The sequence below is a fragment of the Acinonyx jubatus genome, chromosome A2 (genome assembly GCF_027475565.1).
Source record: "Acinonyx jubatus isolate Ajub_Pintada_27869175 chromosome A2, VMU_Ajub_asm_v1.0, whole genome shotgun sequence".
In the NCBI taxonomy this organism is placed as follows: Eukaryota; Metazoa; Chordata; class Mammalia; order Carnivora; family Felidae; genus Acinonyx; species Acinonyx jubatus.
Window position 1 is genome coordinate 91,465,103 of NC_069383.1, and position 27,900 is coordinate 91,493,002.

Below are 27,900 nucleotides of genomic sequence, written 5' to 3' on the forward strand. Positions count from 1 at the left end.
CTGAGGAAGTGAATGGTTACGTTTAATTTAATCTAACAAAAATAGCCACGTGTGGCTGTTGGCTACTATATTGGACAACGCAGTAGAGAATCTTGCTACACAAAATGTGGTCTGTGGGCCTGCAGCTTGGGCATCGTCTGGGTGCGAGTTAGAAATGCAGACATTCAGGGCCCACCCCAGGCCTGCTAAATCAAAATCTGCATCCTTAACAAGATCTCCAGGTGATTCACAAGCACAATAACATTTGAGAGACATTGCCCTAAAAGGTTCATTCAAAAAAAATTTTTTAGTGTTTATTTATTTTTGAGAGAAAGAGAGAGAGATAGAGGGAGAGAGAGAGAATGAGTGGGGGAGGGGCAGAGAGAGAGGGAGACACAGAATCCGAAGCAGGCTCCAGGCTCTGAGTTGTTGGCACAGAGCCCGACTCAGGGCTCGAACACACGAACCGTGAGATCATGACCTGAGCTGAAGTCAGAGGCTCAACTGACTGAGCCTCTCAGGCGCCCCCAGAAGGCTCATTTTTAAAGCACTACAGTGACAGGCACATGTGTTTATCCTAGCACACTTTCTGGATATTATTATACCTGAAGGAGATTCTTTCTGTGAACTCTTACCAAGTCCTTCTTGACACAGTAATCAAATACATTGTTAGCCACATCCTGACTGAAATGACCTCTAGATGTTGAAATACTCAGATAATCATCATTTCAGAAAGCAGCTGAACTTAACCTAGTGACCTGCATTACGTCTGATTCTTCCGTAGCATCTGTTGTGTGGTTGCACAACCTCCCATTCCTGTTCCCTGCTCTGAGGGAACAGTATGTTCCTGTCATAAAGGAGTAGAATGAAGCAGAGAAAAAAATTAAACCACAGTGTAAAGAACTTCTGAAGAAGTAACTGGCTTTTTCTATACTGAAATTAGATCAGCACAAGAGATGACCCACACGGAGCATTTGGAGATCTGAAGCTAAGAAGATGATAGGAAAAATGTATGTTGGATGTAATGTTTCCTCATTCTCAATTGAATGTCTTCATGCTCTGGAACACTTCCAAAGTGTTAAGTGACACAGTCATCTAAAAAGAGACAAGACCCTTGGAATATGGCGGAACCTCCAGTTGTAGTGGCCTGGACGATGGTCCAGGGCAGCAGATCAGATCGGCAAAGGAGGAGGGATAGGGCATGTGTGGCCTCCACTCAGGCTGCCTTCCTGGCCTCAGTTTCTTCTCCTGTGAAATGATCTACTTGGATTTAGTAGAGCCTCTTTTAGGTCAATTCCAGCTATCATGTTCTACCTTGGTCCCAGAACTCTTGTGCAAATTAAAAGTGATCGGATAGGGGCACCTGGGTGGCTCAGTTGGTTAGGCCACTGACTTCGGCTCAGGTCATGATCTCATGGTTCGTGGGTTTGAGCCCCGCATCGGGCTCTGTGCTGACAGCTCAGAGCCTGGAGGCTGCTTTGGATTCTGTGTCTCCCCCTCTCTCTGCCCCTCCCCGGTTCACATTCTGTGTCTCTCTGTCTCTCAATAATAAATAAACATTAAAAAAATTTTTTTTTAATGATTGGATAATTATCTTCAAAAGGATTCTTCCCAGCCACTCTTAGAAAATCACGTATTTTACACATTCAACAAATGTTGAATTCATTCAATGTGTCTGTGCGAGGCACTGTTCTGGGCACCGGGAAGGAACAAGAAGCTATCCAGGTAGGGTCTGGTGAAATACATCTTTAAGAAAGTGGCAAACAAATTGGCACCTTTGAATTCTCCTACCTGTTAACAATCATTGCCCAAGACTTTGAAAAGCCAGTCAGGGTGCCCTGTTCAATCTAAAGGTCCAAATCTAAGTACACTGAGATACTGGAAGGAGTATATCCTCTCAGACAGTAAAACTATGATGCTCAATTAAGCAATAAAAATATCTGGTGGGAAATCATGTGCAAAGGATTCAAACAGGGCATGTGGTAGTCCTTAGAATTTGCCTAGCACTGTGGCAGTCACATACAGCTTTCTCGAAGAGGTGACATCAATCCTGAGAACTGAATGATAAGAGGCAGCCTGCCCCGTGGAAGTAAAAAAAATCACACCAGACAGAGGAACTCACAGATGCAAAAGGGCACAATGCACGAAGACCTGGGTGGGCTCAAGGGGCAAAAACAAATCCATGGTGTGGTCTATAAGTCAAGGTTGAGCATGTTAATGGAAGGCCAGCATACATCTCTGCTTTCGTTAGGGTTTTTTTTTTTTTTTCTTAAAGTCTAATCTCCATCTTTCTTGCTATATTTAAAACCATTTATCCTTTTATCAAGTGTAGAGAACACTCTGCCAGGACAAAGTCTACATTTATACATATTTGAATACTAATATGCATGGCTCTCAACATCCAGGACTTTTGTGTGCCAACTTTGGTTTCATTATTTGAGATGATAGCTATACTAGAAATAAATGCCAGAGAATATTTTTTAAAAATGAGTTTCTTGCAACATGCTGTTTGATGCTCCTCAGTCACAGAAATGCTGCCCTGGGTCACCTTCTACAGAGGGAAAAGTGAGAGGGACAGAATGGCCTGCCTGGGCCTCCAACTCCTTTCCATCTGTGAAATGGAGAGGTGGGATGGGATGCTCTGGCTGGACCCTTCTGGTTTCAAATCCCATGCCTCCATGGAAAAAAGTTATGTTGCACCTGACAGAGATAAGGAGAAGGACCAAGAACACAGATGCCCAGAGTTGGGAGAGGTCCAAGTCCCAGGTGCTGCCTCCAGTATATGGGTGGGTCTAGCCTCTGGGTGTTTGGGGTCAAACAGGGCATCATGCCTGGCACTTCGGGGTCTTGGTTAATAACTTATGAATATAAACAGGTTTGGGAATTAGCAGTTGCAGATTTTGTTACCACTTTCCTACGGATATTTCATAGTAGCAATTTAACAACCAACCATAGAATGACCAGCGACCCCGACCACATCATTCCAGGAGCAGGGATTACCCACCAATGGCCTTCTAAGATGGCATCTTCCATGGAGGGGGAAGAGTGGGCAAGATGGCGGCATTTCCAGCAGCATCGACTTTGGAGCCCCTCCTGTGCAGGACAGATCGACTTCTGCAAACTGACTTAGGATAATCACCAAGGTTAATGCCTCACTTTAACAGTTTATTTGGGGGCAAAGAACTACATTTAAAGAAGAATTTTAACTTCCTAGAATTTTAAAATATACTTTTATTTAAGCACAGAGGTTCAATCCAAAAACAAGATTCCAGATATTGCAAGGAAGAAGATGGAACCTGAAACCATAGATTATGAAAGGCGCTCTCCGAAAGTTATCTCAAGTTCACCATCATACAATGTGGTGTTGTGGGTATGAAGGCTTGGAATGAGGTTGTGGTTGTCACCCTTGGCTACTCCCTAAGTGGTCCCGTGGCGGCCTGTGGTGATTTTATAAACTCTCTGCATTGTGGCGGCTTCATCTGTTAATGAAGATAATTGTTTGTACTCTTGAGGACTAGGACGAGGTGACTGCTAAGCTCTCATATTAAGGTTTTGTTATTTTTCTTGAAAATCTGGGCACCGTTCAAGGAAAGCAGAGCTGAATTCTAGGTATAACGGGAAAAAACATGGTCTGCACAGTGGTGTAAATACAATATACACACATTTTAATACTTTGAAATCCTTACGTCGTCAATGTGAACACTTAATTTGTGGGCTGGCCATAGTTTCAAATTATAACTGAATTTATTTTTGCCTGCATTGTTGGTCACACCTAACTCATCTCCCAGTTAGTCCTTCAGCAGACAAGCAACCTCTAAATTTAGCACAGTTTCTATGGGAACATCCTTTATCCTACCCATTCTGGGAACACATTTTATCTAAAAAATGAGGCCTGCCAGATCAATCTAGGCATACAAACTAGATTTTTATTTTTGAATTACTTTGATTTAAGGAGAGGTGTTTAAAACCGGTTGAAATGTTGGTTCTATGTGAAAATTTTCCAGTGGAGTTGAGTTGGTATAAATTTGCTTTTGGTAATAAGAGTTGGCAATCTCATCTTCTACTAAGGGGTGTTTCGTTTTGTTTTTTTTTTTTTTCCTGAAACAATTAAGCATATGGGTCTAGTGCCTTTAGATTCTGCTGTCTTACATCTCTGTGGCCACAAGCATTGCTGGATGATCATTAGCAAATGAAGCAGGTGGGAGATGACATTCATTTTTCCAAAGTAAATGAGAATTTTATCCGTTACCGAAATGCAGACCGACCTGAACATGCCATATGGGTGATATTATGTATCCTTCTGAATTCCTGTAGCCGAACAGTAATATGACTTGGGGTTGGGTTTGCCTACTGCTAGAAGACATGTTGGTCTCTGCCTCTTTACCTGTCCTAAATCCAATGCTTCCTTAAAATTATTCTTTGAGGACTTAACACAGCTTGAGATGCCTATGAAGTTAGGAAGTGAGGTTGAGGTAAGAAAAGGAAAGACTTTTGAGAAAAACGAAATGAGCCCTCTTGTAGCAGTTAGAGCGCCAGAGGTCTGAGCTTCGAAAGAACCATATGTCCAAATGCAGTTAATGAGAGAAGGGAGTCTCTGAAAATTGAAACACAGAGCTGTATTTTGAGCATATGGTTGAGAACATGAAAGTCTCAGAGAAAGTAGTCCACGAGGTCACAGTGTAAAACATATCAGAAGTTATCATTCTTGATATTTGAAAAAGAAAACTTGACATTTTCAAACTTGACATTGTCAAGTTATCATTCTTGACATTTGAAAAAAGAAAACTCTTTAAGTTTTTCAGGTTACTAAGAAAAATTTCCGCAAATACATCACTAATAGTAAAAATGAAAGTCTTCACTTATAGGAATCCTTTTTTTTTTTTTTTTTTTTTAAATCTGCTTAACCACGAGCTGGAGAGACAAACATCCGTTTGTGGCCCAGGCAGTTTATCTGGGCCCTCCATCTTGACTGTTCCAGACTTCAGAGGCCGTCAGTCTAAAGCGCGTTCATCATCCACCATCCATCCCAAGATTCCTCTCGACTGTGCCATTACTGGAGTCTTGATTCAAGCAAATGGTTCTTACTGTAGATGTAGGTCACCAACACATGACCATGGTGGCCTGAGTCCTCCACCAGAAACAAATCATAAGAGGAAAAGAACAAGTAAGTAGTCTGGGTACTCATTTGTTTCTGCATAGAAAACAAACAAATAACTAGAAATTATAAGCTGTTAAAGGATCATGTTGGGGGTGGGCAGTGTCATAAAGTCCTGGGGCGGGGGGCGGGGGGAAGGAAAGCAGTGGAACATAATCCCCATGCATTTTTTGTGGGTCAGTTCTGAGAAGTAACTGCAAATGAATGGGATCTCGTGTTTATGAAATATCTTTGTGTACGTTATGGAGGGAAAAGTGACATTGGCACTTTGATGACCAATTCTATGTCAGGGAATCCGTTGGGTTCTTTATAGACATACTCTAACTTACTTCTTACAGAATTGATCTTCTCCTTCCCATATTTACAGCTGAAGAGACAAGTTTAGGGTTAAACGTTTGTCCCGTGATGAGGCAGCTAGTTAAGTGGCAGTTCACGCTGTTTCCAAATGTCATACTGCCTTGAGAGCAGTGTCCACTTAGACTGTGGGACTGATAAATAATTTAGGTTTTTATCGCTTTAAAATAATTTCAAACTTGCATTTTGTCTTCTTCGACTTGAGGACTGCTAAAATTTGAAAGGTAAATTAGTATCATATTTGTTCACAAAGCATGTAAAACTATTCTGTTTCACCCAAAAAAACATATAAACATTGTATATTTTAAATACATGCACTTTGTTAAAATGCGTATTTCAGCACATAAAACTTAGGTTATTATGCAAGTTCTAATTATGTTTTTTAGTTATAATAAAATCTTACTTGATCACATTAAATATGCCAGGTCCAATATAATGCTTCGGAAACAAAAAAATTTACTTATTCCCTACAAGGAGATTCTGGAGTAGGAGAAGAAAAATTCTAAGATATTTAGACATTCACTGTAGAATAACTTCTCATGCAGATACGAAGGCTCAAACACTGCTCTGGCCAGCTGGGCAGGAGACATATGAGGAAAAAGGACACAGATCCTTCTGGACAGGGAAGTCTGATCCGTTGATGCCTGGATCCAATCAAAGGTTTAAAAACGTTATTTATTTATTTTTATTTAAAATTTTTTTCAGCAGGAAGTTGGTGGGCCAAAAGGGATTTCTAAAAATTTTTTATTGAGATATTCATTAAATACTTACAGATGCCACAACAATTTTATGTCATATAACCGTATATCTGCCTAGGTGTAGGGTAAGGAGAAAGAGGCAAATGTCCTTTCGTTTCTGTCGTTTTGTGATGAGAATCATAACTTCTATATGGCTTTTTTGCTGTACTTATATTATAAAGCTGTCTCAAGCACACTGACTCATTTAATTTCCCAGTCATCTTCTAACGTAGGCTGTATGATTTTCCCATTTTACAGCCAGAGCTCCATGGAGCCGGGTGACTCATGCACACACCACAGCGACTCAGTGACAAGAGTTGGCACTTACCTGCAGGGTGGCAGATTGCTACGCTGTCCCTGCTTCTTACACATCCATCCCTGAAAAACTTAAATAAAAACTAAACAGAACTCGCCCACCAGCCCCAACTTTACACGAGGAAAAGATTCAAGGTTGGCAAGAAGGAGAGAGCGCAGGGAATATGCACAGTCGATGCTGCTCCCTGCTCAAAAGCAATTTGCAGAAAATATTTTATAAATTAGTTATTTGTTTTTTAAAGATGGCCCTATGCCCAACATGGGCTCAAACTCGCGACCCTGAAGAAGAGAGTCGCATGCTTTACTGACTGAGGCAGCCAGGCGCCCCTAACAGAAATATATTAAAATGTTGTCTGATGCCTCTTCTTACAATAATTGCACACAATTGATCTGATCTTCTCTACGTTATCTCAAACTAAATCCTGATGATAGAAGGAACAGCCCTTGTAGATCTGATATGAGCATGTGCTGTGTATATACTGACTCTGCCTCTGTTTAAATTTTTGTTACCTTGTTCATCATGAATTTTTGCATTGATTTTGAGGTTTTTTTTTAAATTGCATTGAAATATTGTTTATTTTGATTACTGAGTTTTTGGCCCTTCCTTAAATTTTATGCCAGCGGCTAACATGTCTCATAGTAAGCCCAGCCGTGGTATGTGAGCTTAGACATACCTATGAATAGAACACCTGTGTGTACAGTTAGGAATTTTATATTGAAGCAAACTTCTTTTTGTGATTTAGCTTCAGCGTGTCTCTTCAGTATGTCTGGGCAATTAAGTGGAGTCTTAAGTGACTCCACTTTGGGTAGACAGCTTGAGGGTTGTAAATAATCGGCTGGGATTGCAAAACTCGATACTATTAAAGTGCAGTTGCTGTGTAGTTTTACTATATCCATTATAATTTTGCAAAACTTTTGATTTAGGGGTTTATGGTCTTCGGAGCATTTTGTGGTGAGACATGGAGCCCATCAGCATGACCACCCTGCCAAATGCCTCAAACACAGACCAAGGCCACTGCAAGGGACAATGCAAGGTGATTCTGATAACACTCTATGGCGTGGTTTTGCTCGGAGGCACTACTGGAACAGTACTGATGTCACGTATGATGTTCAAAAGGAAAAGCCAATCAATGATTGCCATGATCGTTGTCAATATCATAGTGCTGCACTCAGTCCTCCTGGTCAGCCTTCCATTCCGCCTCAGCTATTATATCTTAGAGGTCTGGGAGTTTGGAACCTTTCTCTGCCGATTGGTCAGCAGCATATTATATGGTCATATGTACGTCACCTTTTTTTTCTACGTGGCCATTGTCATACTCCGATTGCTCATCTATTTTAAGAAGCTCCAAATGCAACAGTTGCAAAAGTGCCATGCGGTAGTTTTAAGCATTGTTATTTGGACCATGAGCGGCCTCATTTTTTTGCCAATATTATTTTTACAATATGGTATAAATCCAAGTTACTCAAAACAACGACGATGCTTTGAGTTCTACAAAGATATCAACCGCAGAGAATTCATTATCTTGAACTACTCTATGATTGTCATCATGATCACAACGGTTGGGGTCCTCTTCCTGATACAGATGGGCGTCATTCTCCAACAGACAAAAGCTCTCTGGCCTGACATGTGGGCCCATCAAGACTATAGAGCTCAAATCAAGAGCTTCTTCTTCCTCCTAGTAATAGTGGTCTGTTTTATACCCCATCATGTATTCCGGGTACACTTTATTCAAAATTACTCAGAGATAGACAATTCTGAGTTAGTTCTTTATAATGAAATTTTTGTTGCTTTAACTACTGTCTGTTGCCTGGATATGGTGTGCTTCATAGGTGGAGTTATCCATTAAATACTCCTCGTCACTTGCTTTGTAATCAGCTTTTTACCATTGTGACAAAATAGTTTCAAATGAATGACTGCTACCATGATTCCAAATGTTTCAATGCTCTGCTCTTAATTATCACCAAAATTGTTTTTCCATGAAAAGGTAGAAGATTGACAGTGTCCCCTCTTCTGAGAGAACGATGATCTGTTCTCCATTAACTATAGAATATATTCAATTTCCATAGCTCTACACAAGTTGACCCCCAAAATCCTTTCAACACTCAACTCCTACACCTTTTTCAGGAGATACTTCTGCTAAGCACAACTATTGCCTTTCTCTATGCAGTAATCCAGGCTGTTCTCTTTGCATTTGCTCTTGCTGGGCTTTGATCTTAGAATGTTATTTCCCTCCGTCTCCAAACTATCTACTCAAGGTCCAGAGAACCTGAAGATATGGACTGTAGGAGACTTAACTTATTCAACCGATGCTCAACCTGAGATACATGCCTCTTGAAAATGACTGATAGTAAAGCTATGGCTGCTGGCCATGGTATTTAGAGGAAAGAACCAGCTTAGATCGTCAAATGACTTAGAGGAAGTCCTTTCAGGATTAATTGAGCATGAATATGGTTTGATTCTGACTAAGACTTAGTAGGGACTCAGGAAACAGAATGCCTCCCAGATCCGTTCCAGACATGGAACTGTTAAGCAGAAAAAGAAATTGGAAAAGGTGGAAAGCATCTGGACTTAGTCTAAGCATGCTGGCAGACTATATTACAGCCCAAACCTTTGAGAATGTGAGACTATTCTTAACCTTGTTCAAGGCACCCTTTATGACCAAGTAGTGTTATATAATGAAAATCAATTCTGGTATCAGTTAAAATCAATAAAAATAACCAAGACAACCAACTTGGATTGAGATAAGTAGAATCCAAGTGGGCCGTCTTTGTTATTTTTATTGCGTTAACTGATACTTACCTGATATAGGAATTGACATGCTCTGGGGTGGCTGGGTGGCTCAGTAGGTTGAGTGTCCAACTTCAGCTCAGGTCATGAGCTCATGGTTCGTGAGTTCGAGCACTGTGTTGAGCTCTGTGCTGACAGCTCAGAGCCTGGAGCCTGCTTGGGATTCTGTATCTCCCTCCCTCTCTGTCCCTCCCTGGCTCATGCTCTGACTCTCTCTCCCTCTCTCTCTCAAAAATAAATAAATGTTAAAAAAATTTTTTTAAAGCAATTGACATGCCCTTGTGATTTGCTTATAACAATGCTACCTTTGATATTAAATTTACTGACTCAAATAACCAAACCCTTACGGTTGACAAGGCAGCATAGTTTACACAAAAGAGTTTTGGAATAATCTGGGCATGTGGATTCAAAACTTTTTAGTAACTATGGAATCATGGATGAGGTATTTATAATCTCTGATCCCCACTGTCCTATGCTATAGGGTTTTGGTAAAGCTGAAACAAGATAGCAACAGGTGTTAAACAATGGCATAGTGCCTGACATCCCATACTCAGGATAATATTACTTACTCTCCTAATCCAGGGGCAACTTTGTGCAAATAACTTAAAAATAGACCTAAAATGTTGATTCATATAAAAATAAATTTTAGAGGCTTAGATGCTATTGGTCAATGTTAATCTCATACTTTGTGTCATTATTAAGTCAGTAACTAAATGGATGCTTATTCCTCTTTTTGCCTATAATAACTTGTCATTATTATTCTATAATTATTAATAATACTTTAAAATACTATAGGAGAACCATTTTATAATCCTGCTGTCACAGAACAAGATAAATAGTGGTGCACTTATATGCAATCAGCGAAGGAAACAATCAGCAAAACTAAAAGACACCTGACAGAATGGGAGAAATATTTGCAAACGACATATCAGATAAAGGGTTAGTATCCAAAACGTATAAAGAACTTATCAAACTCAACACCCAAAAAACAAATAATCCAGTGAAGAAATTGCAAAAGATATGAATAGACACTCCTCCAAAGAAGACACCCAGATGGCCAACAGACACATGAAAAGATGCTCAACATCACTCATCATCAGGGAAATACAAATCCAAACCACACTCAGATACCACCTCACACTGGTCAGAATGGCTAAAATTAACTCAGGCAACTACGGATGTTGTTGTGGATGCATAGAAAGAGGAACACTTTTACACTGCTGGTGGGAATGCAAAGTGGTGCAGCCATTCTGGAAAACAGTATGAAGGGTCCTCAAAAAGTTAAAAATAGACCCAGCAAATGCTGATTCGAAGAAGCACATGCACCCCAATGTTTTTGGCAACACTATCAACTATAGCCAAAGTATGGAAAGAGCACAAATGTCCATCAACTGATGAATGGATAAAGATGTGGTATATACATACAATGGAATATTACTTGGCCATCAAAAGGAATGAAATCTTGCAATTTGCAATCATGTGGATGAAACTAGACTGTATTAGGCTGAGCGAAATAAGTCAGTCAGAGAAAGACAAATATTATATGATTTCACTCCTATGTGGAATGTAAGAAACACAACAGATGAACATAGGGGAAGGGAATAAAAAATAAGATAAAAACAGAGAGTGAGACAAACCGTAAGAGACTCTTGAATACAGAGAACAAACTGAGGGTTGCTGTCGAGGTGTTGGGTGGGGGGTGGGCTAAATGGGCAAGGGGCATGAAGGAGGGCACTTTTCCAGATGAGCACTGGGTGTTATATGTCAGTGATGAATCACTAAATTCTATTCCTGAAATTATTATTACACTATATGTTAACTAACTTGGATTTAAATAAAAAAAATACCACTTTTGGGGGCACCTGAATGACTCAGTCAGTTGAACTTCCAACTCTTGATTTCAGCTCACATGATCTCAGAGTTGTGAGATCAAGCCCCGTGTTGGACTCTGCACTGAGCATGGAGCCTGTTTAAGGTTCTCTCTCTCCCTCTGCCCCTCTCTCCCCCCTCATGCACTCTCTCTCTCTCTAAAATAAAATTTAAAAAATGTAGTCACTTTTTAAGGGGATCTGGTAATGTCCTAAGTAACTTCAAGATTGATTGTGATTGATTGTGTAACTTTAGGATACAGTCAGTACTCAACTTACCACTCTGTTGGGTTCTACGAATTCCTTTTAATATCGCGGACAGCAGAGCTAAGACGGCCTCTAATGGTCCCTGCCTAATATTACTGCCCCTGTGTCATCTCCCCTGTTATGGACTATTGACTTCTTAGGAAGTAAAGAGGGCAGAGAAATGAGATATCGCTTCCAATGTTAGTGTATAAAAAGACTATGGCTTCCATCCTTGGCACTCTTTGTCTTTCTTGCTGTCTCTTGGATTCCTTCACCCTGGAGGAAACCACCTGCCATGTCATGGAAGCACGTGTGGCAAAGAATCAAGACTTTCTCACAGCCACATGAGTGAACTTGGAAGTGGATCTTCTGAGACCTGCCGGTAGACCTGGAATGAGCTCAGAAGCAGATCCTCTCCTACTTGAGTCTTGAGGTGATGCCAGCCCTGGCTGGTGTTGAGTGGAGTCTCATGAGAGATCCCGAGCCGGAACTACTCGGTTTATCTGTTCCTGGATTCCTGACATAAAACTATGAGATGATAAATGTGTGTTGTCTGAATCTAGTAAGTTTCAGAATAATGTATTATGCAGCCAAAGGTAGCAAATGCAGTAAGTGAGTTATTTACACCTGTGCAATGTTGCCACTTAAGGCACTGGTGTCTGACATTTACAATTCACTAGTTAGTTCCTGCCTGCTCCAGTCGTGCATGGTGACAAGCACATCCTCGCCTGTTCTCTGAGTCAATAAGAACTGTGTCTGGTATTGTATAAGCTTTACTTCTGTCCCTGAAGAATAGGAAAATAATGATACTCTATGGAAATGCATTGGGGTGGTTTAGGGGGAAGATTGCAAAGGGGACAGCGTGGGCAGGGATTGTTTGTTGGTCATACTGACGTATGGATTCCTGGTGCTCCAGATGTGATTCCCAGACCATCACTAGCAGCAGCAGCATCTGGGACCTTATTAATAATGCAAACTCTTGGGGCACCTGCATGGCTCAGGCTCAGTTGGTTGAGTGTCCAACTTCAGCTCAGGTCATGATCTCATGGTTTGTGAGTTCAAGCCCCTCATGGGCTCTCTGCTGTCAGCGTGGAGCCTTCTTGGGATCCCCTGTCCCTCTCTCTCTGTCCCTAAACATTAAAACATTAAAACATTAAGAAACATTAAAAACATTAAAAAAACATTAAAAAACATTAAAAAAAATGCAACTTCTTGAGCTCTACCTGAGACCTACCGATTCAGAAATTCTAGATGTGGGACCCAATGATAATGTGTTGTAACACCTCTCTAGGTGATTCTGAGGTGAGCTAAAGTATAAGAATCACCGCCCTTCAACCAACGGAATGGGAAAAGATATTTGCAAATGACATATCGGACAAAGGGCTAGTATCCAAAATCTATAAAGAGCTCACCAAACTCCACACCCGAAAAACAAATAATCCAGTGAAGAAATGGGCAAAAAACATGAATAGACACTTCTCTAAAGAAGACATTCGGATGGTCAACAGGCACATGAAAAGATGCTCAACGTCACTCCTCATCAGGGAAATACAAATCAAAACCACACTCAGATATCACCTCACGCCAGTCAGAGTGGCCAAAATGAACAAATCAGGAGACTATAGATGCTGGAGAGGATGTGGAGAAACGGGAACCCTCTTGCACTGTTGGTGGGAATGCAAATTGGTGCAGCCACTCTGGAAAACAGTGTGGAGGTTCCTCAAAAAAATAAAAATAGACCTACCCTATAACCCAGCAGTAGCACTGCTAGGAATTTACCCAAGGGATCCAGGAGTACTGATGCATAGGGGCACTTGTACCCCAATGTTTATAGCAGCACTCTCAACAATAGCCAAATTATGAAAAGAGCCTAAATGTCCATCAACTGATGAATGGATAAAGAAATTGTGGTTTATATACACAATGGAATACTACGTGGCAATGAGAAAAAATGAAATATGGCCTTTTGTAGCAACGTGGATGGAACTGGAGAGTGTGATGCTAAGTGAAATAAGCCATACAGAGAAAGACAGATACCATATGGTTTCACTCTTATGTGGATCCTGAGAAACTTAACAGAAACCCATGGGGGAGGGGAAGAAAAAAAAAAGGAGGTTAGAGTGGGAGAGAGCCAAAGCATAAGAGACTCTTAAAAACTGAGAACTGAGGGTTGATGTGGGGTGGGAGGGGGGGGAGGGTGGGCGATGGGTATTGAGGAGGGCACCTTTTGGGATGAGCACTGGGTGTTGTATGGAAACCAATTTGACAATAAACTCCATATCTTGAAAAAAAAAAAGAATCACCGCCCTAGATTAACTTGCTAGATTAAAAATGGACACAAGTGCTTGACACGGCTTCCATCATGAGGTGGAATCTCTGTCCCTCACCCTTCCCTGTGAGTGGAATTTGTGACTGTGTCAACAAACAGAACACAGGAGAAATGACACTGCCAGTTTCCAGAAGGAAGCCTAAAGAGGTCGGAAGCCTCCATTCCCTGCCACGTGGAGCACTAGCTCTTGAAGCCTGAACAGTCCCAGAAGTTCGACTTCTCTGGGAGAACACCTGGAGATGTTTGCGACTACATGGAGATGAAGGAGAGAGGAGCCCAGAGGAGCCCAGCCTTCCAGCCAAAGCACAGATGTGCAAATGAAGCTGCTTGGGCCCTCCAGACCACCCAGCTGCCTTGTGGATACCACCAAGTGACCCCAGTCCACATCACCTGGTGCAGAGAAGTTGCCCACCCAACCCTGCGCCTGAATTCCTGACCCATGCAATGGAGAGATATAATGAAATGATTGCGTTAAGCTACTAGATTTGGGGCACAACTCGTTATGCAGCTTGGGACAATAGATGACTCACCACAAATGAAATTTTAGATCAGTGCTGCCCAGTGGAAATATGATGTGTGTCACCAAGGTGAGCCACATATGTAATTTAAAGTTTTCTAGTTGCCATATTAAAACAGGAAAAAGAAAAAGGTGAAGTTGAATTTAAGAATAGGCTTTAACCCATTCTATCCCAAATTTTATCATTTAAAGAGGTAATCAATATAAAAGTTATTGACATTTTTCGCATTCTTTTATCCATAGGAAGCCCTTCAAAATCTGGTTTGTATTTAGCACTTGTCGCACATCCTGATTCTGAGTAGTTGCACCTCAGCAGCCATACATGGCTCATAGTTAATATATTAGCCCAGATCTGGATCATCCAGAGATCATCTAGAGATGTACCTGAGGTCTCTTTTCTTACAGGACATTGGCCTTGTATCTCTCTGAAATTCATTTTCCTCCGATGCAAAATGGGAATAAGAGATCCTATTTCAGAGAGCTGATATACAAATTAAGTGGTATTTCATAAGGTGCAAATAGCAATGCCCTGCAAGTGCAAAATTTCAATACTAGAATGTTATTATTTTGAACATCTTTGTAGATATTGGGAAGAGAAGGACAAATGATAGACAACCATGGAATCAGATGCCCTACAATGTTTGTGGGATGGTGTAGCATGGGCATTCCCAACAGAGTCCCATTTTCCCCGGTTGTCCCACGACCATCCCTGATCTCAGCCGTCAGAGGCCTCTGTGTCACAGATAAACATTTGGTAGGGCTCCTGGGTGGCTCAGTTGGTTAAGCGTCTGACTTCGGTTCAGGTCATGACCTCCAGTTCATGAGTTCGAGCCCCATGTCAGGCTCTGTGCTGACGGCTCAGAGCCTGGGGCTTGCTTGGGGCTCTGTGTCTCCCTCTCTCCCTGCCCCTCCCCCACTCACACTCTGTCTCTCTCTCTCTCTCTCTAAAAAATAAATAAACATTAAAAAAATTTACAAGTAAGCATTTGGGTGCTCCAAAAGTGATCCTTCCTTGGGGTAAGTGCTCAGATCCCATCTCCTTGAGGAATCCTCCCTTGAATCTCCTTTGCCCCAATCTCTGTCAGTTCCACACCAGGTGTTCTTTCTCACGTAAGTGTGTAGCTGGTCTCCATGGATCTACATAAGTGACACTTAAACTAAGACAAATTAAAAAAAAAAAAAAAGCCCAAAAACCCAAATCCTTTAAGCATGCGTGTGATGGTTAATTCTGTACGTCAAGTTCACTGACCACGGGGTACTCAGATACAATATTATTTCATGGGGGTGTTTGTGAGGGTATTTCTAGACAAGACTAGCATCTGAGTCAGTGGACTGGGTAGATTGCTCTCTTCAAGGTGGGTGGGCGCCATCCAATCTGTTGAAAGCCTGGACAGAGCAAAAGGTAGAGGAGAGAGGAGTATACTCCCTTTCTTTCCTGCCTCGCTGCTTAATCCGGGACATCTCATCTCATTTTCTCCTGCCCTCAAACTGGGCAGGATGAAAAACGGGATGCAGACTGAATTAACCACTGGTTTTCCTGGGTCTCCCGCTTGCAGAGGGCTGATAGCGGGGCTTCTCAGCCTCCATAATTCCTCATAATCAATCTCTCTCTCTCCATATGTATACTATTGGCTCTGTTTCTGTGGAGAACCCTAATACAATGTATGACCCAAGACACAGAAAAATACTACGTATGTTTTTATTAAGTGACTTATGATTGCTCCAGTCCCCCGAGCTGAGGGCCAGGAAGCCTTCCTCTTGTGAGTCCAGACACGGGACCATCAGCTGCAGCCACCACATGCTCCTGGTTGGCAAAATCTTCTTCCCACAGAGTGGCACAAGATCTCTAATGTCCGTGCCCCAGATTCTCTGATGCCTCCAGCATTTACGGTCCTTGAAACGCAAGAGCTCTGCTGGACTCCAAGGCTGGACGGAACGAATGGTCTTCTCTCCAAATCCAGCTACGCTTCCTTGGCTGACCCACAAAGCAGTTCTGCCTAGGCCCAGAGTCTCACAAACTGTCTTTCATATTTCTGTTAGCTCAGGCTAACATGTCTGGAATCTCTTAAGTCTCTGGACAGACATTCCTATATGTTTCTTCCCCTTCTCTAACCCTATATGTTGTTTTATTTGCTGTTCTTCTCTTCCTTGCCCTTCTCTGAGCACTGGGAGGCTGGCCCTGATCATAGTGGGCTCCTGGTTGGATTTGACCACTGGGAGTTACCAGTAGGAGAGTCCATCCAGAGGGAGGAGTGAGGATGAGGCATTTATTTTCTACCCCTTCCTTGCTTTGTCTTCACAATTCCAGTATGGCCTGCAGACCTTCTAGGCTACAGCTCCTGCTGAGTGGCTATCCCCGGGTTCCCCGGGTTCCATTAAGGTCCTTTCTTCCCTTTGTTCCTTCATGCCTGGATGTGGTGTTGCTAGTCTGCTTTCATCAGTATCCATTATTGGCTTCTTCATTTCTGCTCACGTCTCTGGAAGGAGTACGTTTATTCACGCCTCTCCAGTTTGTCCATGTGAGGTGCATCCTGTTTCCTGCAACAAAGGTGGCTAGTATCTCATGAGAACTCAAATCCATTCCTTAGGGCAGAGTGGAAATGGAAGCTCCCATTCTCTCCATTGTCGGGTTACCCCAACTCAAATGTCCTCTTGCCCTTCTCACGAAAGAAAAGATTTCATGAATATCAACAGGGTCAAACAAATAATGAGGTGGGGAGCAGAGGCAGAGATGTTGACAGTAATATCATCGGGGTGCTAGATCAAAAGGTAAACATGGCCACGTACGCATCCATAAGGAGTACTCACCACCTTCCCCATTTCCCTGTGAGCAAGGTCAGAGGTTCAGCTTCAGCCAGGACAACGTCACACCAGAGCACTGAAGAATCCAGCAATGGGTTCCGATGTAACTCCACCACCCTCTGTGAAAAATCCTTCCAACTCATTCTAGATTTGGGGGAAAATTAAAAAAAAATTCACTAATTATTACATGTGCGCATGTGTCTTGAAATTGGACTTCAAGTTTCTATTTCCACATGATTTTTCCATTGGGCCATTTAGGGTAGAAATGTCAAGTAGATTACAGGAGAAAGCATGGCACCCCCTTAAGAAGAAATGATGCAGGAGCTAAGTACATCATTATCACAAGGTCAATATACACCTGTAGTAGGGGAGGATTTTTTTTTTTTAACTTTGATGCATTTTCTTTAGAGCAGTAGTCTCCATTCAATTTAACAGTGATAGAAATCTTTGTGGAAAGGTACTTTGGCAGGTTTTAGATAGATTGATGTATAAGGTGTCCACACAGGAGTGCTAATTGAAATATTTTAGCTTTATATCTCTGCCTGACAATAGATAACAATTATTGAATGTATACCATAAGCTGAAGACTGTTCTGAGCCATATGTATAATTTAAATCATTGGATCCTCACAAAAGTGATTAAATAGGTTCTATTATTATCTCCAGTAACAACACCAGACTACAGAGAGGTTAAGAAACCTGACCAAGGTCACAAAGACCCCCCCACTACCCAATACTGCCTCATGGGAATTTCACACACACAAAAATGTATGAGGGGGCAGTTAGAAAAAGCCCTAAGGTAGGAAGCATTATATAGCCATAAATTACTGATCATGCAGAGCAAGCTTCATCCTACTATTACTCAAGGACTTTTGCCCTATTGTTCCCTTGGGATTCACTAATTACATGGATCATAATAACCCTGATTTAACTGTCAATAATGGTTGGACTCATTAGTCTTCTCCTTCCACTTTGTCATCCTAAAATCCCTGAACTCGTGATCTTCCCTCCCGTTCTGATAGCTCTTTTTACATCCCTCATTATTCACTCATTGAAATTGGAAACTTTATAGAGTTTTCTGTGGTTTCTCCTCCTTGCTCATCCCTGCGAAGTGCTACTTCCCAGATCCTGTTGATACTAACACCAAATGTCTCCTAAGTCTTTTTTGCCCCTTATCTGTGATCTTTGCCTTCACTTTGGCCCTTAGCCCAGCCCTCCTGGATTGCTGCAATGGACTTCGATCTTATTATCTCTGGTTTCACTTCCCCAACTACATTTATTCCAATTGTCACACCGATGTCACATTAGTTTTATTATTATTACTTAAGAATTGCAACCTTTTTATGTCATTCATCTGTTGTAAATCTTCCCATTTTATTTATTTTTTATTTCTTTTTATTATTAAAAATTTTTAATGTTTATTTTCAAGAGACAGAGAAATAGAGAGACAGAATGTGAGTGCGGAAGGGGTAGAGAGAGAGGGAGACACAGAATCCGAAGCAGGCTCTGGGCTCTGAGCTGTCAGCACGGAGCCTGACGTGGGGCTCGAACCCATAACCGTGAGATCATGACCTGAGCCGAAGTCAGTCGCTTAACCGACTGAGCCACCCAGTCAGTTATTACAAATTTTTGTGTTTATTTTTGAGAGAGAGAGAGAGAGAGAGAGAGAGAGGAAGGGGGAGGGGATGAGCAGAGAGAGAGGGAGACACAGAATCCAAAGCAGGCTCCAGGCTCTGAGCTGTCAGCACAGAGCCCGACACGGGGCTCAAACTCACGAACTGTGAGATCATGACCTGAGCCGAAGTCAGACGCTCAACTGACTGAACCACCCAGGTGCCCCCAAACCTTCCCATTTTAAACTTTGAGAAGTTTTCCTATAAAGCCTACATGCATTAGCATGCTGTGGGATCTTCTGTACTGTTCCAGAATCATCACGATCCCTTATAAGTAACATTGTCAGAGTGCATTTGTCCTTGAAATCCATTCTGGAAAGACCCAAGGCAAAAGCTCACCAAGTTTATGTTTCAAAGCTTCAACATTTAAGCTTCTTGCAGTTAATGGGAATGATGTTTCAAAACCTGATTTCACCTTTTGCCTTGCATGTCTTGATCGTTGGTAAATGTTTGTGCTTATTTCAGAATAGACTGGAACTTCTTGATGTATCAATGATGTTTTCCCTTAAGTAGCAAAAGTATGTGAAGAGTTTGCTTGAAATTAGTGCATGAATATTTGTGGCACCTGCTAAAATCTTTATGTAGGTGCTGGCTCAATGATGTATTTTGGGGTAAGCAAAACATTTTATTAAGAAAAGATTTCCAGCCAATGTGGGCATACTTGGGATGCAGGAAATAACTAAAAGGTGAAGGGATACCATGGACCTTTGTAGACAGGATCCTCATTCCCGGAGTGAACCAAATAGATGAGCAGGATTACTTATAGAATGCTTTCTTAATAGGATGTTCCCCTATTAAGGATACATATGAAGTATATATAATATCCCTGCACATCACCATCTGGCATTTTAAAAGGACTGTCACATATTTCTAGTAACTACTATTTCACCAGATCAGGTTGTCAATAAATTGACCCTGAGTTGTTCTTTGGTCCAACCCACTATTTGGCATTGGAAAGAGATCACTAAAGAGGAAAGTCTGTGACACCTCCTCTGTGACACCTGTGTTGTTGTCTGTCAACAGGAGCCCACAGGAAAACTTAGGTTCCCCAGAGGTTTACCAGATGGCTTTCTGGGCTGAAACCACAAAAACTTGTGAGATGGACTCCAGAAATCCGGTAACTAACAGCTTAACATCAAGAAAGAGCTAAGCATTTTGGAAAGACAAACAGTGAGTGTGGCAGGGCTGATGGGAGGTGTGTTCCCACAGGATGCTCAGAACTGAGATGAACACTAGTAGGGAGTACTGGTAGTTATTTCTCTTGCAAACCACAGAAATAAAAAGGTCACAAGAAAGATGCCACCTCGGTAGAACAGAGCGACCCACGTGAAACTTGCTAAGAACAGGGAAGTTATGCACACAACCTATACTCCAGCCATAGATAATACTAGAGAATTCTTCCCCAGTAAAAAGCGGACACAAAGAATTCCGAGATCAAGCCAGCCACTCACCCTATTTTTCAAAATAGAACCAAACTCACTCTGACGAATGGTGAAGAGAAAGAACTTCATTACCGGGGCAATGGGGAAAAAAAGCAAGACCACCGGAGAGAGGGTGGCTAAGGATGGCTCAGAAACATTATCTCTGAAAAGTATTCATTGTAGGAAACTAATAAAACTTGAGGGAAGTTAGCATTTTTTTTTTCGATTTGAAAGTAGTCGTTTATTAATTGACTAGATTTCAAAAGTAATCATGGTAGATACCCTAGTTCATCCTTCCAATAAGCCTATTGATCTGGTCGTCCCAGGGTGTATGGGAGCTCTGTCTAAAATTATTTCCAAATAATAGAAGAAGGAGAAGGCAAAGAAAGAAGAGGAGGAGAAGAGCCAGGATAGGTGCCGATGTTGGAGACAGGCTGAGGCTGGGCTTCAGAGAGCCTTCCACTCCAACCTGAGGAGCACACATTTTATGCTGTAAATCAGGCCCCGCGGTGGAAGGCGTCGAGCCCAGGAGAGCTGCGATCAAACCTGCAAGTGGCAAACGCACCCGCAGCGGAGGGCGCTGCCCGGAGACTCAGCGGGCAGGCGCAGCAGCACCGGGCAGGGGGGTCTCACCTCGGGAAGCGCAGGAAACCGGCGGTTCCAGGGCAGGCGCGCTTCGCCGCCCTGGGCCTGCGCGCAGAGTCCAGGGTGCCTCGAGGCACCGCCCCCGCGGGGGAGGGCCAGTCTCGCGGCCCTGGAGGGGCGGTGCAGACGTTGGCCACGCCTCCTGCGGGGCGGTCCCGGGGACCGTGTCCGGCCTCTTCCGCAGGACCTGCGCGGGCTGAAAGCTCTTCGGAGCGGGGCACCTGTTCCGCGTCCAGGTACTCGGACCTGTCGGAGCTGTGCTCACAAAGGTCACGGGCCTCGTCCAGACGGCTGGTTGGGATCCCCAGGGACTGTTCCTTCCCCTTCGTATAAACGCGCGGTGTAGCTGAGAGGAGGCTCTGTTCTGTGTAAGGCTTGTTGGAGAATCCGGCACCGTTCGCTGGGATGTAGTTTCCATGCCCTGGGCCACTCCTTCGTTTTGTGCTGGGGTCTGCTGTCACCCACTGCGCGCCCGTGACACTACGGAATGGGGGGGGGGGTGGCGTTTGGGCCTCACTGGTTTCACGCTGCGGAAAGCTTATGTTGTGCTCAAGAACACTAGTAGTCTCGTCCTGAAAATTAAACCTCCCTGGAGTGGGATCCACGAGTCCGGTCAAAGGCAATTAACTCGTGTGCAAATGGAAATGGGGAGAGGACACTCCATAACACTATAGGGAAACAGAGCCCTTTTAAGAAACTGTACCTCCTCGCCTTGCCTCAGGGTTATTGGGAGAGTAAGACAGTATGCCTGATGCGGCCAGTTGGCGAGGAATCTTTTAGTGGCATTGGCTCCTCTCTCCCCAGGAAAGGGGAGTGGTGTAATTCAATACTGCCAAAGGAAAATTTCTACGGTCCATTAAGATGCCTCTTTGAATGCATAGAGAATAACTTCATATAAATTTCCTCTTAAACATTTTCTATTTTTCTTCCCTTTTTTCATGTGACAGTGGATAAATGGCAAGCAAAAAGCGAGAAATCCAGTTACAGGTGAGTATGACATTACCAACGGTCTTTACTTGGTGCGCTGGCACTTGGGGACCTCTTTACAGTGCCTTCCTTTTTGCAGACAGTCGTTAATAGTCAAAGCCTGTGGGATGAGATGTTGCAGAACAAAGGCCTAACAGGTACTGGGGCTCCCCTGTTGTCCAGCCATTTGGAGTTCTGCCCAGGGCACCTGTCACCATCCTCAACAAGGAGTGTACCTCCCCACTAACTGTAAAAACCTGCTCATCTGTGCCCTTACCCCTGCCCCAGCATTGGGATAAGCAGCTATTCTAGATTCTTCGACTCTGTTTTTTTCATAAATGTTCTCGTCGTCCAGTGATAGATGTTTACCAAGCCTGGTGTGGACCTTGCAAAGCAATGCAACCTTTATTCAGAAAACTGAAAAACGAACTGAACGAAGATGAACTTCTGCATTTCGCTGTCGTAAGGATGTCATTTCCGTTAAACCGTTATTTTCTTGATACTTTCAAATATTTCAGTATTGTCCTTAAGGACTGTCTTAATTTAAACAACCTGTCAACTTTTCAAAATGGACAATATTTACTTGGTAGTTTTACTATATATTTAGTTCTGCTGGATCTGAAATGATCTGAACAATCATGATTTTTATCCCATTCCTGTAGTATTGAAATTGTTCACCGTGGGTGTGAACATTGGAAAAGTATAAAAACGTCGGTCTGTCTATTGACCTGTTTCTTTTCACCCAACTGTATGGTGAGTGTATGTCTTTTATAATAAAAGCCACAAACGCTGTTTAATGGGTAGCATTGGGAAGGTCTCCAGTCACTTAATTACCCAGTTACCAATTATCCCAATGGTAGTGATTTTCCCCTCACTTCCCACCCAGGTGTGACGAGGGATTAAAATATTACAGCTAAACTTATTGGGCTTCAATTTGTCCACATTAAGTTAGCAACTGCTTAGAGCTTTGTTGTTTAATATGGTGGCCACTAGACACAAGTGGCTTTTGAGCCCTGCAATGTGGCTACTGTGACTACGGAACTGAATTTTTTTTTTATGTTTTATTTTTTATATTTGAGAGAGAGAGAGAGAGAGAGAGAGAGCAGGAACAGGGGAGGGTCAGAGAGATGGAGACAGAATCTGAAGCAGGCTCCAGGCTCTGAGCTGTCAGCACAGAGGCTGACGTGGGGCTCGAACTCACAAACCGTGAGATCATGACCTGAACTGAAGTCGGGTGCTTAATTTACTGAGCCACCCAGGCACCCCGAGGAACTGAGTTTTTAATTTTAATTAATGTAAATTAAAAAACTGATAATTCAGAAATTATCAAACTTTTTAAGTTGTTTGGAAAAACTTGGGTATGTGAATCTACTTTTTTTACTATACTTTTTTTTTGTTTTTTTTGTTTTTTTTTAGAGGGAGAGAATGCACATGTGTGCACATACTCAAGTGAGGGGAAGGGCAGAGAGAGAGGGAGAGGGAGAATCTCAAGCAGGCTCCACGTTCAGTGAAGAGCCCAGTGCAAGGCTCTATCTCATGACTGTGAGATCATGACCTGAGCCAAAATCAAGAGTCTGATGCTTAACCGACTGAGCCACCCAGGCACCCCAGGATAACTGATTTTTTTAATTAAAAAAAATTTTTTTAATGTTTATTTTTGAGAGAGAGAGACAGAGTGAAAGTGGGGGGAGCAGCAGAGAGAGAAGGGGAGACACAGATTCTGAAGCAGGCTCCACACTCTGAGCTGTCAGCAGAAGGGCTTGAACTTACAAACTAAGAGACTATGACCTGAGCCAAAGTTGGATGCTCAACCGACTGACCCACCCAGGCGCCCCAAGAAACATTGATTTTTAATTTAATTTAATAAAATGTATAGTCAAGGGGTGCCACCTAGGTGCCCCAGTTGGTTAAGCATCTGACTCTTTTTTTTTTTCTTAAAGTTTACTTATTATTGAGAGACAGAGAGACACAGAGCGTGAGCAGGGGAGGGGTAGAGAGTGGGGGAGACACAGAATCTGAAGTAGGCTCCAGGCTCTGAGCTGTCAGCACAGAGCCCGACGTGGGGCTTGGACTCACAAACTGTGAGATCATGACCTGAGCCGAAGTCGGTCACCCAACCAACTGAGCCACCCAGGCACCCCTATATATAATTTTTATATCTTTTTGTCCAGAGGTTGACTTTGTCTTCTGAAATAAGAGTGTTACAGTTTTTGAAAGGGCTGTGATCCATAATAGCCTGCTTTACTCTGAGCCCCCTGAGTTGATCTGGAATATGATTTGAGATTTGATCCTTGGCGGGGAGGAGAAATGGAGCTGACAGGACAGAGAATGGGGTCTAATGGGAATTGCCACATACAATAGACAAGGGGTTGGTATAAGAAGTTAAAGGACAATATCAGAAGGCTCTAACAGCTGGCAAATGGGTCATGGAGAATCAAGGGTTGGAAAATTCTTGAGTCGTGGCAGTTGGCAGTAGAGAAGTTTGTCTGGAAGTGGTAGGGGTGCAAGTTCACGGGCTAGGAATCACGGGAAAATTTCAGTGTCTAAAAGGAAATTGGGGTCAGTGGGGAGACACCAACAACAAGGCAGGCCCCCTGCACACCTGTCAGGCTACTTGCAAGGGAACTTGGGCATAGGAAGGCAAGGCAAGAAGTCCTTAGACACAGAGAAGGTGTAACTTGATGCTGTGTTCCCAGGTGGTTTAGAGGCGTTAAATTCCTCTTTGTTTGTAGAGTCTGGGTAGAAACCAACTTGGGCAATATGTGTGAACCCGGCATGGCTGTGGAGGCAGAGGGATGGGGGTGGAAGGAGAATTAGATCACATAGTTTGTTGGGCTCCCATTTCAGCTCAGCTCAGAGCTGTGTGAGGATACAGGTCCTAACAATGCTTTCTCCCAACCAAAACGACTTTGACTGTGACCTCCCGTTGTACCCCAGCCAGCCAGAATTCCTCAGCCTCCTCCACAAGGAATCTGTTCTATTACTGTAGCCATCCCACTGGGAAGGGCTAGTAAGTTCTTTCCAAAATATGTTCAGATTACCACTCATAACACTAGCATCTGTTGAATTTAACAACAAAAAATTTTGTGCGTCATCGCCGAATGGTTTTTCTTGTTATGTTTGAGCGCACTCAACAATAGGACATTCATATAAATTAATGTTGTTTTCTTGCTATGACCTCCCTGAAAGGATGACAAAAATTAATATAGTCTTGAAACCGCCATTGGGAGTGACCTATGAGGTTGATTACCTATTGAAGTCACCCTAAGCTAAATGGTCAGTACAGTTTTTTGTTTTTGTTGTTGTTTTTTGTTTTTTTGTTTTTTTTGTTATGTGTCCTTTTAAAAGACTTGAAGACTTGTACTAACATTGTACCTATCTATATATATAAAAATTCAGTAATACTCTTTATTTTAGTTTTTAATAATATTATTAAATCCTTTAATTGTTAATACTTTACTACAATATGAACACTGTAATAATGATACCTAGACTACATTTATTTATTTGTTTATTTATTGATTTAAGTAGGCTCCGTACCCAGGGTGGGGCTTGAACTCCCAACCCTGATATCAAGAGTCAGATGTTCTAGCAAATGAGCCCCCCCAGGTGTCTTAAGCTACTTTTAAATATAATCTTTAACTTCTGTCCTTTAATATTATAGATTAGTACCTTTTACCTCCTTCCTTTTCTTTCTTCTAAACTGTGGAAGCTTAAAAAAAGAAGAAGAAACGTAGACTCCAGCATGCTTTAAAAAAAAAAAAAATTACAACACAGTGCCTCTGGCTGACAGGGCTGAGACCCTCTCTTGGCTTCTTCCCAGTGGTTGAGGAACTTGCAGAAATCCCAGTTTGAAAACAATTGCCTTAGGTTGCAAAAACCATCTCTTAGAGAAGACCCTACCAAATGATCTGACAGCTGGCCAAGGGATGCTATGTTAATACGGAGGAAAACAATAATATTTAATATACAGTTATTGATCACTTCACAACAACTTGAAATTTGTTGTTTCCCCCCAAGTTTTTATTTAAATTCAATTTAGCTAACATACAGTGTAATATTAGTTTCAGGTGGAGGGTTTAGTGATTCGTCACTTACATACAACACAACAAGGGCCCTCCTTCATGCCCATCACCCATTTAGCCCATCCGGCTCCTTCCAACAACGTCCGTTTATTCTCTATAGTTAAGAGTCTGTTTTCTGGTTTGCCTATCCCTGTCTCTTTTTCCCCCTATGTTCATCTGTTTTGTTTCTTAAATTCCACGTATGAGTGAAATCGTATGGTATTTGTCTTTCTCTGACTTATTTCGCTTAGCCTAATATTCTCTGGCTCCACCCACATTGTTGCAAATGACGGGATTTCATTCTTTTTTATGGCTGAGAATATTCATCAGTCGATGGTTGATGGACACATTTGGGCTCTTTCCAGAATTTGGCTACTGTTGGTAATGCTGCTATAAACATCAGGGTGCACATATCCCTCTGGATCAGTATTTTTGTATCCTTTGGATAAAGACCTACTAGTGCAATTACTGCATCATAGGGTAGTTCTATTTTTAGCTTTTTGAGGAAATTCCATACTGTTTTCTATAGTGGCTGCACCAGTTCACATTCCTACCAACAGTGTTGAGAGGGTTCCCCTTTCTCCACATCCTGTGTTGTTAATTTTAGCCATTCTGACAGGTGTGAGGTGTATCTCGTGGGTTTTGTTTTTTGTTTTTGTATTTCCCTGATGCTGAGTGATGTTGATCGTCTTTTCATTTGTGTTTTAGCCATCTGTATGTCTCCTTTGAAAAAATCTCTATTCATGTCTTCTGCCAATTTCTTTGCTGGATTATTTGTTTTTTTGGTGGTTGAGTTTGATAAATTCTTTATAGATTTTGGGTACTAACCCTTTATCAGGTATGTCATTTGCAAATATCTTCTCCCATTCCACGGGTTGCCTTTTAGTTTTGTTGATTGTTTCCTTCACTCTGCAGAAGTTTTTTGTTTTGGTTGGTTGGTTTGTTTTTAATCTCCATGAAGTCCCAATAGTTCATTTTTGGTTTTGTTTCCCTTGCTCCCAGAAACGTATCTAGTAAGAAGTTGCTATAGCTGATGTCAAAGAGGTTGCTGCCTGTGTTCCTCTCTAGGATTTTGATGGTTTCCTGTCTCACATTTAGGTCTTTTATCCATTTTGAATTTGTTTTTGTGTATAGTGTAAGAAAGTGGTCCATTTTCATTCTTCTACATGTTGCTGTTTAGTTTTCCCAACATCATTTGTTGAAGAGACGTTTTTTCCCCCATTGGATATTTTTTCCTGCTTTGTCAAAGATGAATTGACCACATAGTTGTAGGTCCATTTCTGGGTTTTCTGTTCTGTTCCACTAATCTATGTGTCTGTTTTTGTGCCAGGACCATACCGTCTTGATGACTACAGCTTTGTAATATAGCTTGAAATCCAGAATTGTGATGTCTCCAGTTTCTTGTTTTTCAGGATTGCTTTGGCTATTTGGGGTCTTTTGTGGTTCCATACAAATTTTAGGATTATGTGTGCTAGCTCTGTGAAAAATGCTGTTGGTATTTTGATAGTGATTGCATTAAATGTGTCAGTTGCTTTGGATAGTATATTTGTTCTTCCAGTCATGAGCATGGCATGTCTTTCCATTTCTTTGGAACCTCTTCAGTTTCTTTCATAAGTGTTCAATAGTTTTCACAGTATAGCTGTTTCACCTCTTTGGGTAAGTTTATTCCTAGATATCTTATGGTTTTTGGCACAATTGTAGATGGGATGGATTCCTTGATTTCTCTTTCTGCTCCTTCATTATTGGTGGATAGAAATGCAATTGATTTTGTATCCTGCAACTTGACTGAATCTGTGTATCAGTTCTAGCAGGCTTTGGTGGAGTCTTTCAGGTTTTCTACATAGAGTGTCATGTCATCTGTGAAGAGCGAAAGTTTGGCTCCTTCTTGCTGCTTTGGATGTCTTTTGTATCTTTTTGTTGTCTGATTACTGAGGCTAGGACCTCTAGTGTCATGTTAAACAACAGTGGTGAGAGTGGACGTCCCCGTAAGCTCCGTGACCGACGCAGAAGGAGGGTGATGTGCAAAGAGGAAGATGAAACCT

The 27,900-nt window shown here is 42.1% G+C and overlaps 3 protein-coding genes across 7 annotated transcripts in view; 2 read left to right on the forward strand and 1 right to left on the reverse strand.

Moving 5' to 3' along the window:
* The first annotated feature begins 4,783 nt into the window (after positions 1–4,783).
* LOC106980673 (probable G-protein coupled receptor 141) lies at positions 4,784–12,573 on the forward strand. 2 transcript variants are annotated; one of them, XM_027071639.2, is made up of 2 exons: positions 4,784–5,143; positions 7,465–12,573. In XM_027071639.2, exon 2 carries the CDS (start codon positions 7,500–7,502, stop codon positions 8,385–8,387), a length of 888 nt encoding a protein of 295 aa, XP_026927440.1. In that variant the 5' UTR covers positions 4,784–5,143; positions 7,465–7,499; the 3' UTR covers positions 8,388–12,573. The 2 variants fall into 2 exon arrangements, with proteins under 2 accessions (XP_026927440.1, XP_014934230.1); XM_015078744.3 differs by lacking the exon at positions 4,784–5,143 and adding an exon at positions 5,283–6,148.
* A 3,788-nt stretch (positions 12,574–16,361) lies between these two features.
* Positions 16,362–21,614, reverse strand: LOC106980675 (uncharacterized). Its single transcript, XM_027071579.2, has 4 exons — positions 21,577–21,614; positions 20,817–21,308; positions 17,097–17,234; positions 16,362–16,826 (listed from the first exon to the last, which is right to left on the reverse strand). Exons 1-4 carry the CDS (start codon positions 21,612–21,614, stop codon positions 16,781–16,783), a joined length of 714 nt encoding a protein of 237 aa, XP_026927380.2. The 3' UTR covers positions 16,362–16,780.
* Positions 20,915–27,900, forward strand: part of NME8 (NME/NM23 family member 8) — a 54,334-nt gene continuing 47,348 nt past the window's right edge. For 2 of the 4 annotated variants that reach the window (XM_015078748.3, XM_053218644.1), the window contains exons 1-4: positions 20,915–21,064; positions 21,776–21,815; positions 21,895–21,952; positions 22,150–22,256. In XM_015078748.3, the coding sequence (XP_014934234.3) occupies positions 21,783–21,815; positions 21,895–21,952; positions 22,150–22,256 (198 nt within the window). In that variant the 5' untranslated portion in view covers positions 20,915–21,064; positions 21,776–21,782. Of the gene's footprint in view, positions 21,065–21,775; positions 21,816–21,894; positions 21,953–22,149; positions 22,257–24,983; positions 25,071–27,900 lie in introns of those variants that run through there. The other 2 variants (XM_053218645.1, XM_053218646.1) reach the window with 2 other exon arrangements.

Excerpts from the sequence above, each read along its gene's own strand:
- LOC106980673 (XM_027071639.2), top strand. The coding sequence starts at position 7,500 with ATGGAGCCCATCAGCATGACCACCCTGCCAAATGCCTCAAACACAGAC.
- LOC106980675 (XM_027071579.2), bottom strand. The coding sequence starts at position 21,614 with ATGCCACTAAAAGATTCCTCGCCAACTGGCCGCATCAG. Across the intron at positions 21,309-21,576 it reads TCGCCAACTGGCCGCATCAG|TGTCACGGGCGCGCAGTGGG; the intron begins GCATACTGTCTT and ends CCCATTCCGTAG. Across the intron at positions 16,827-17,096 it reads ACAGGGAAATGGGGAAGGTG|GAAACAGGATGCACCTCACA; the intron begins GTGAGTACTCCT and ends CCTTTGTTGCAG.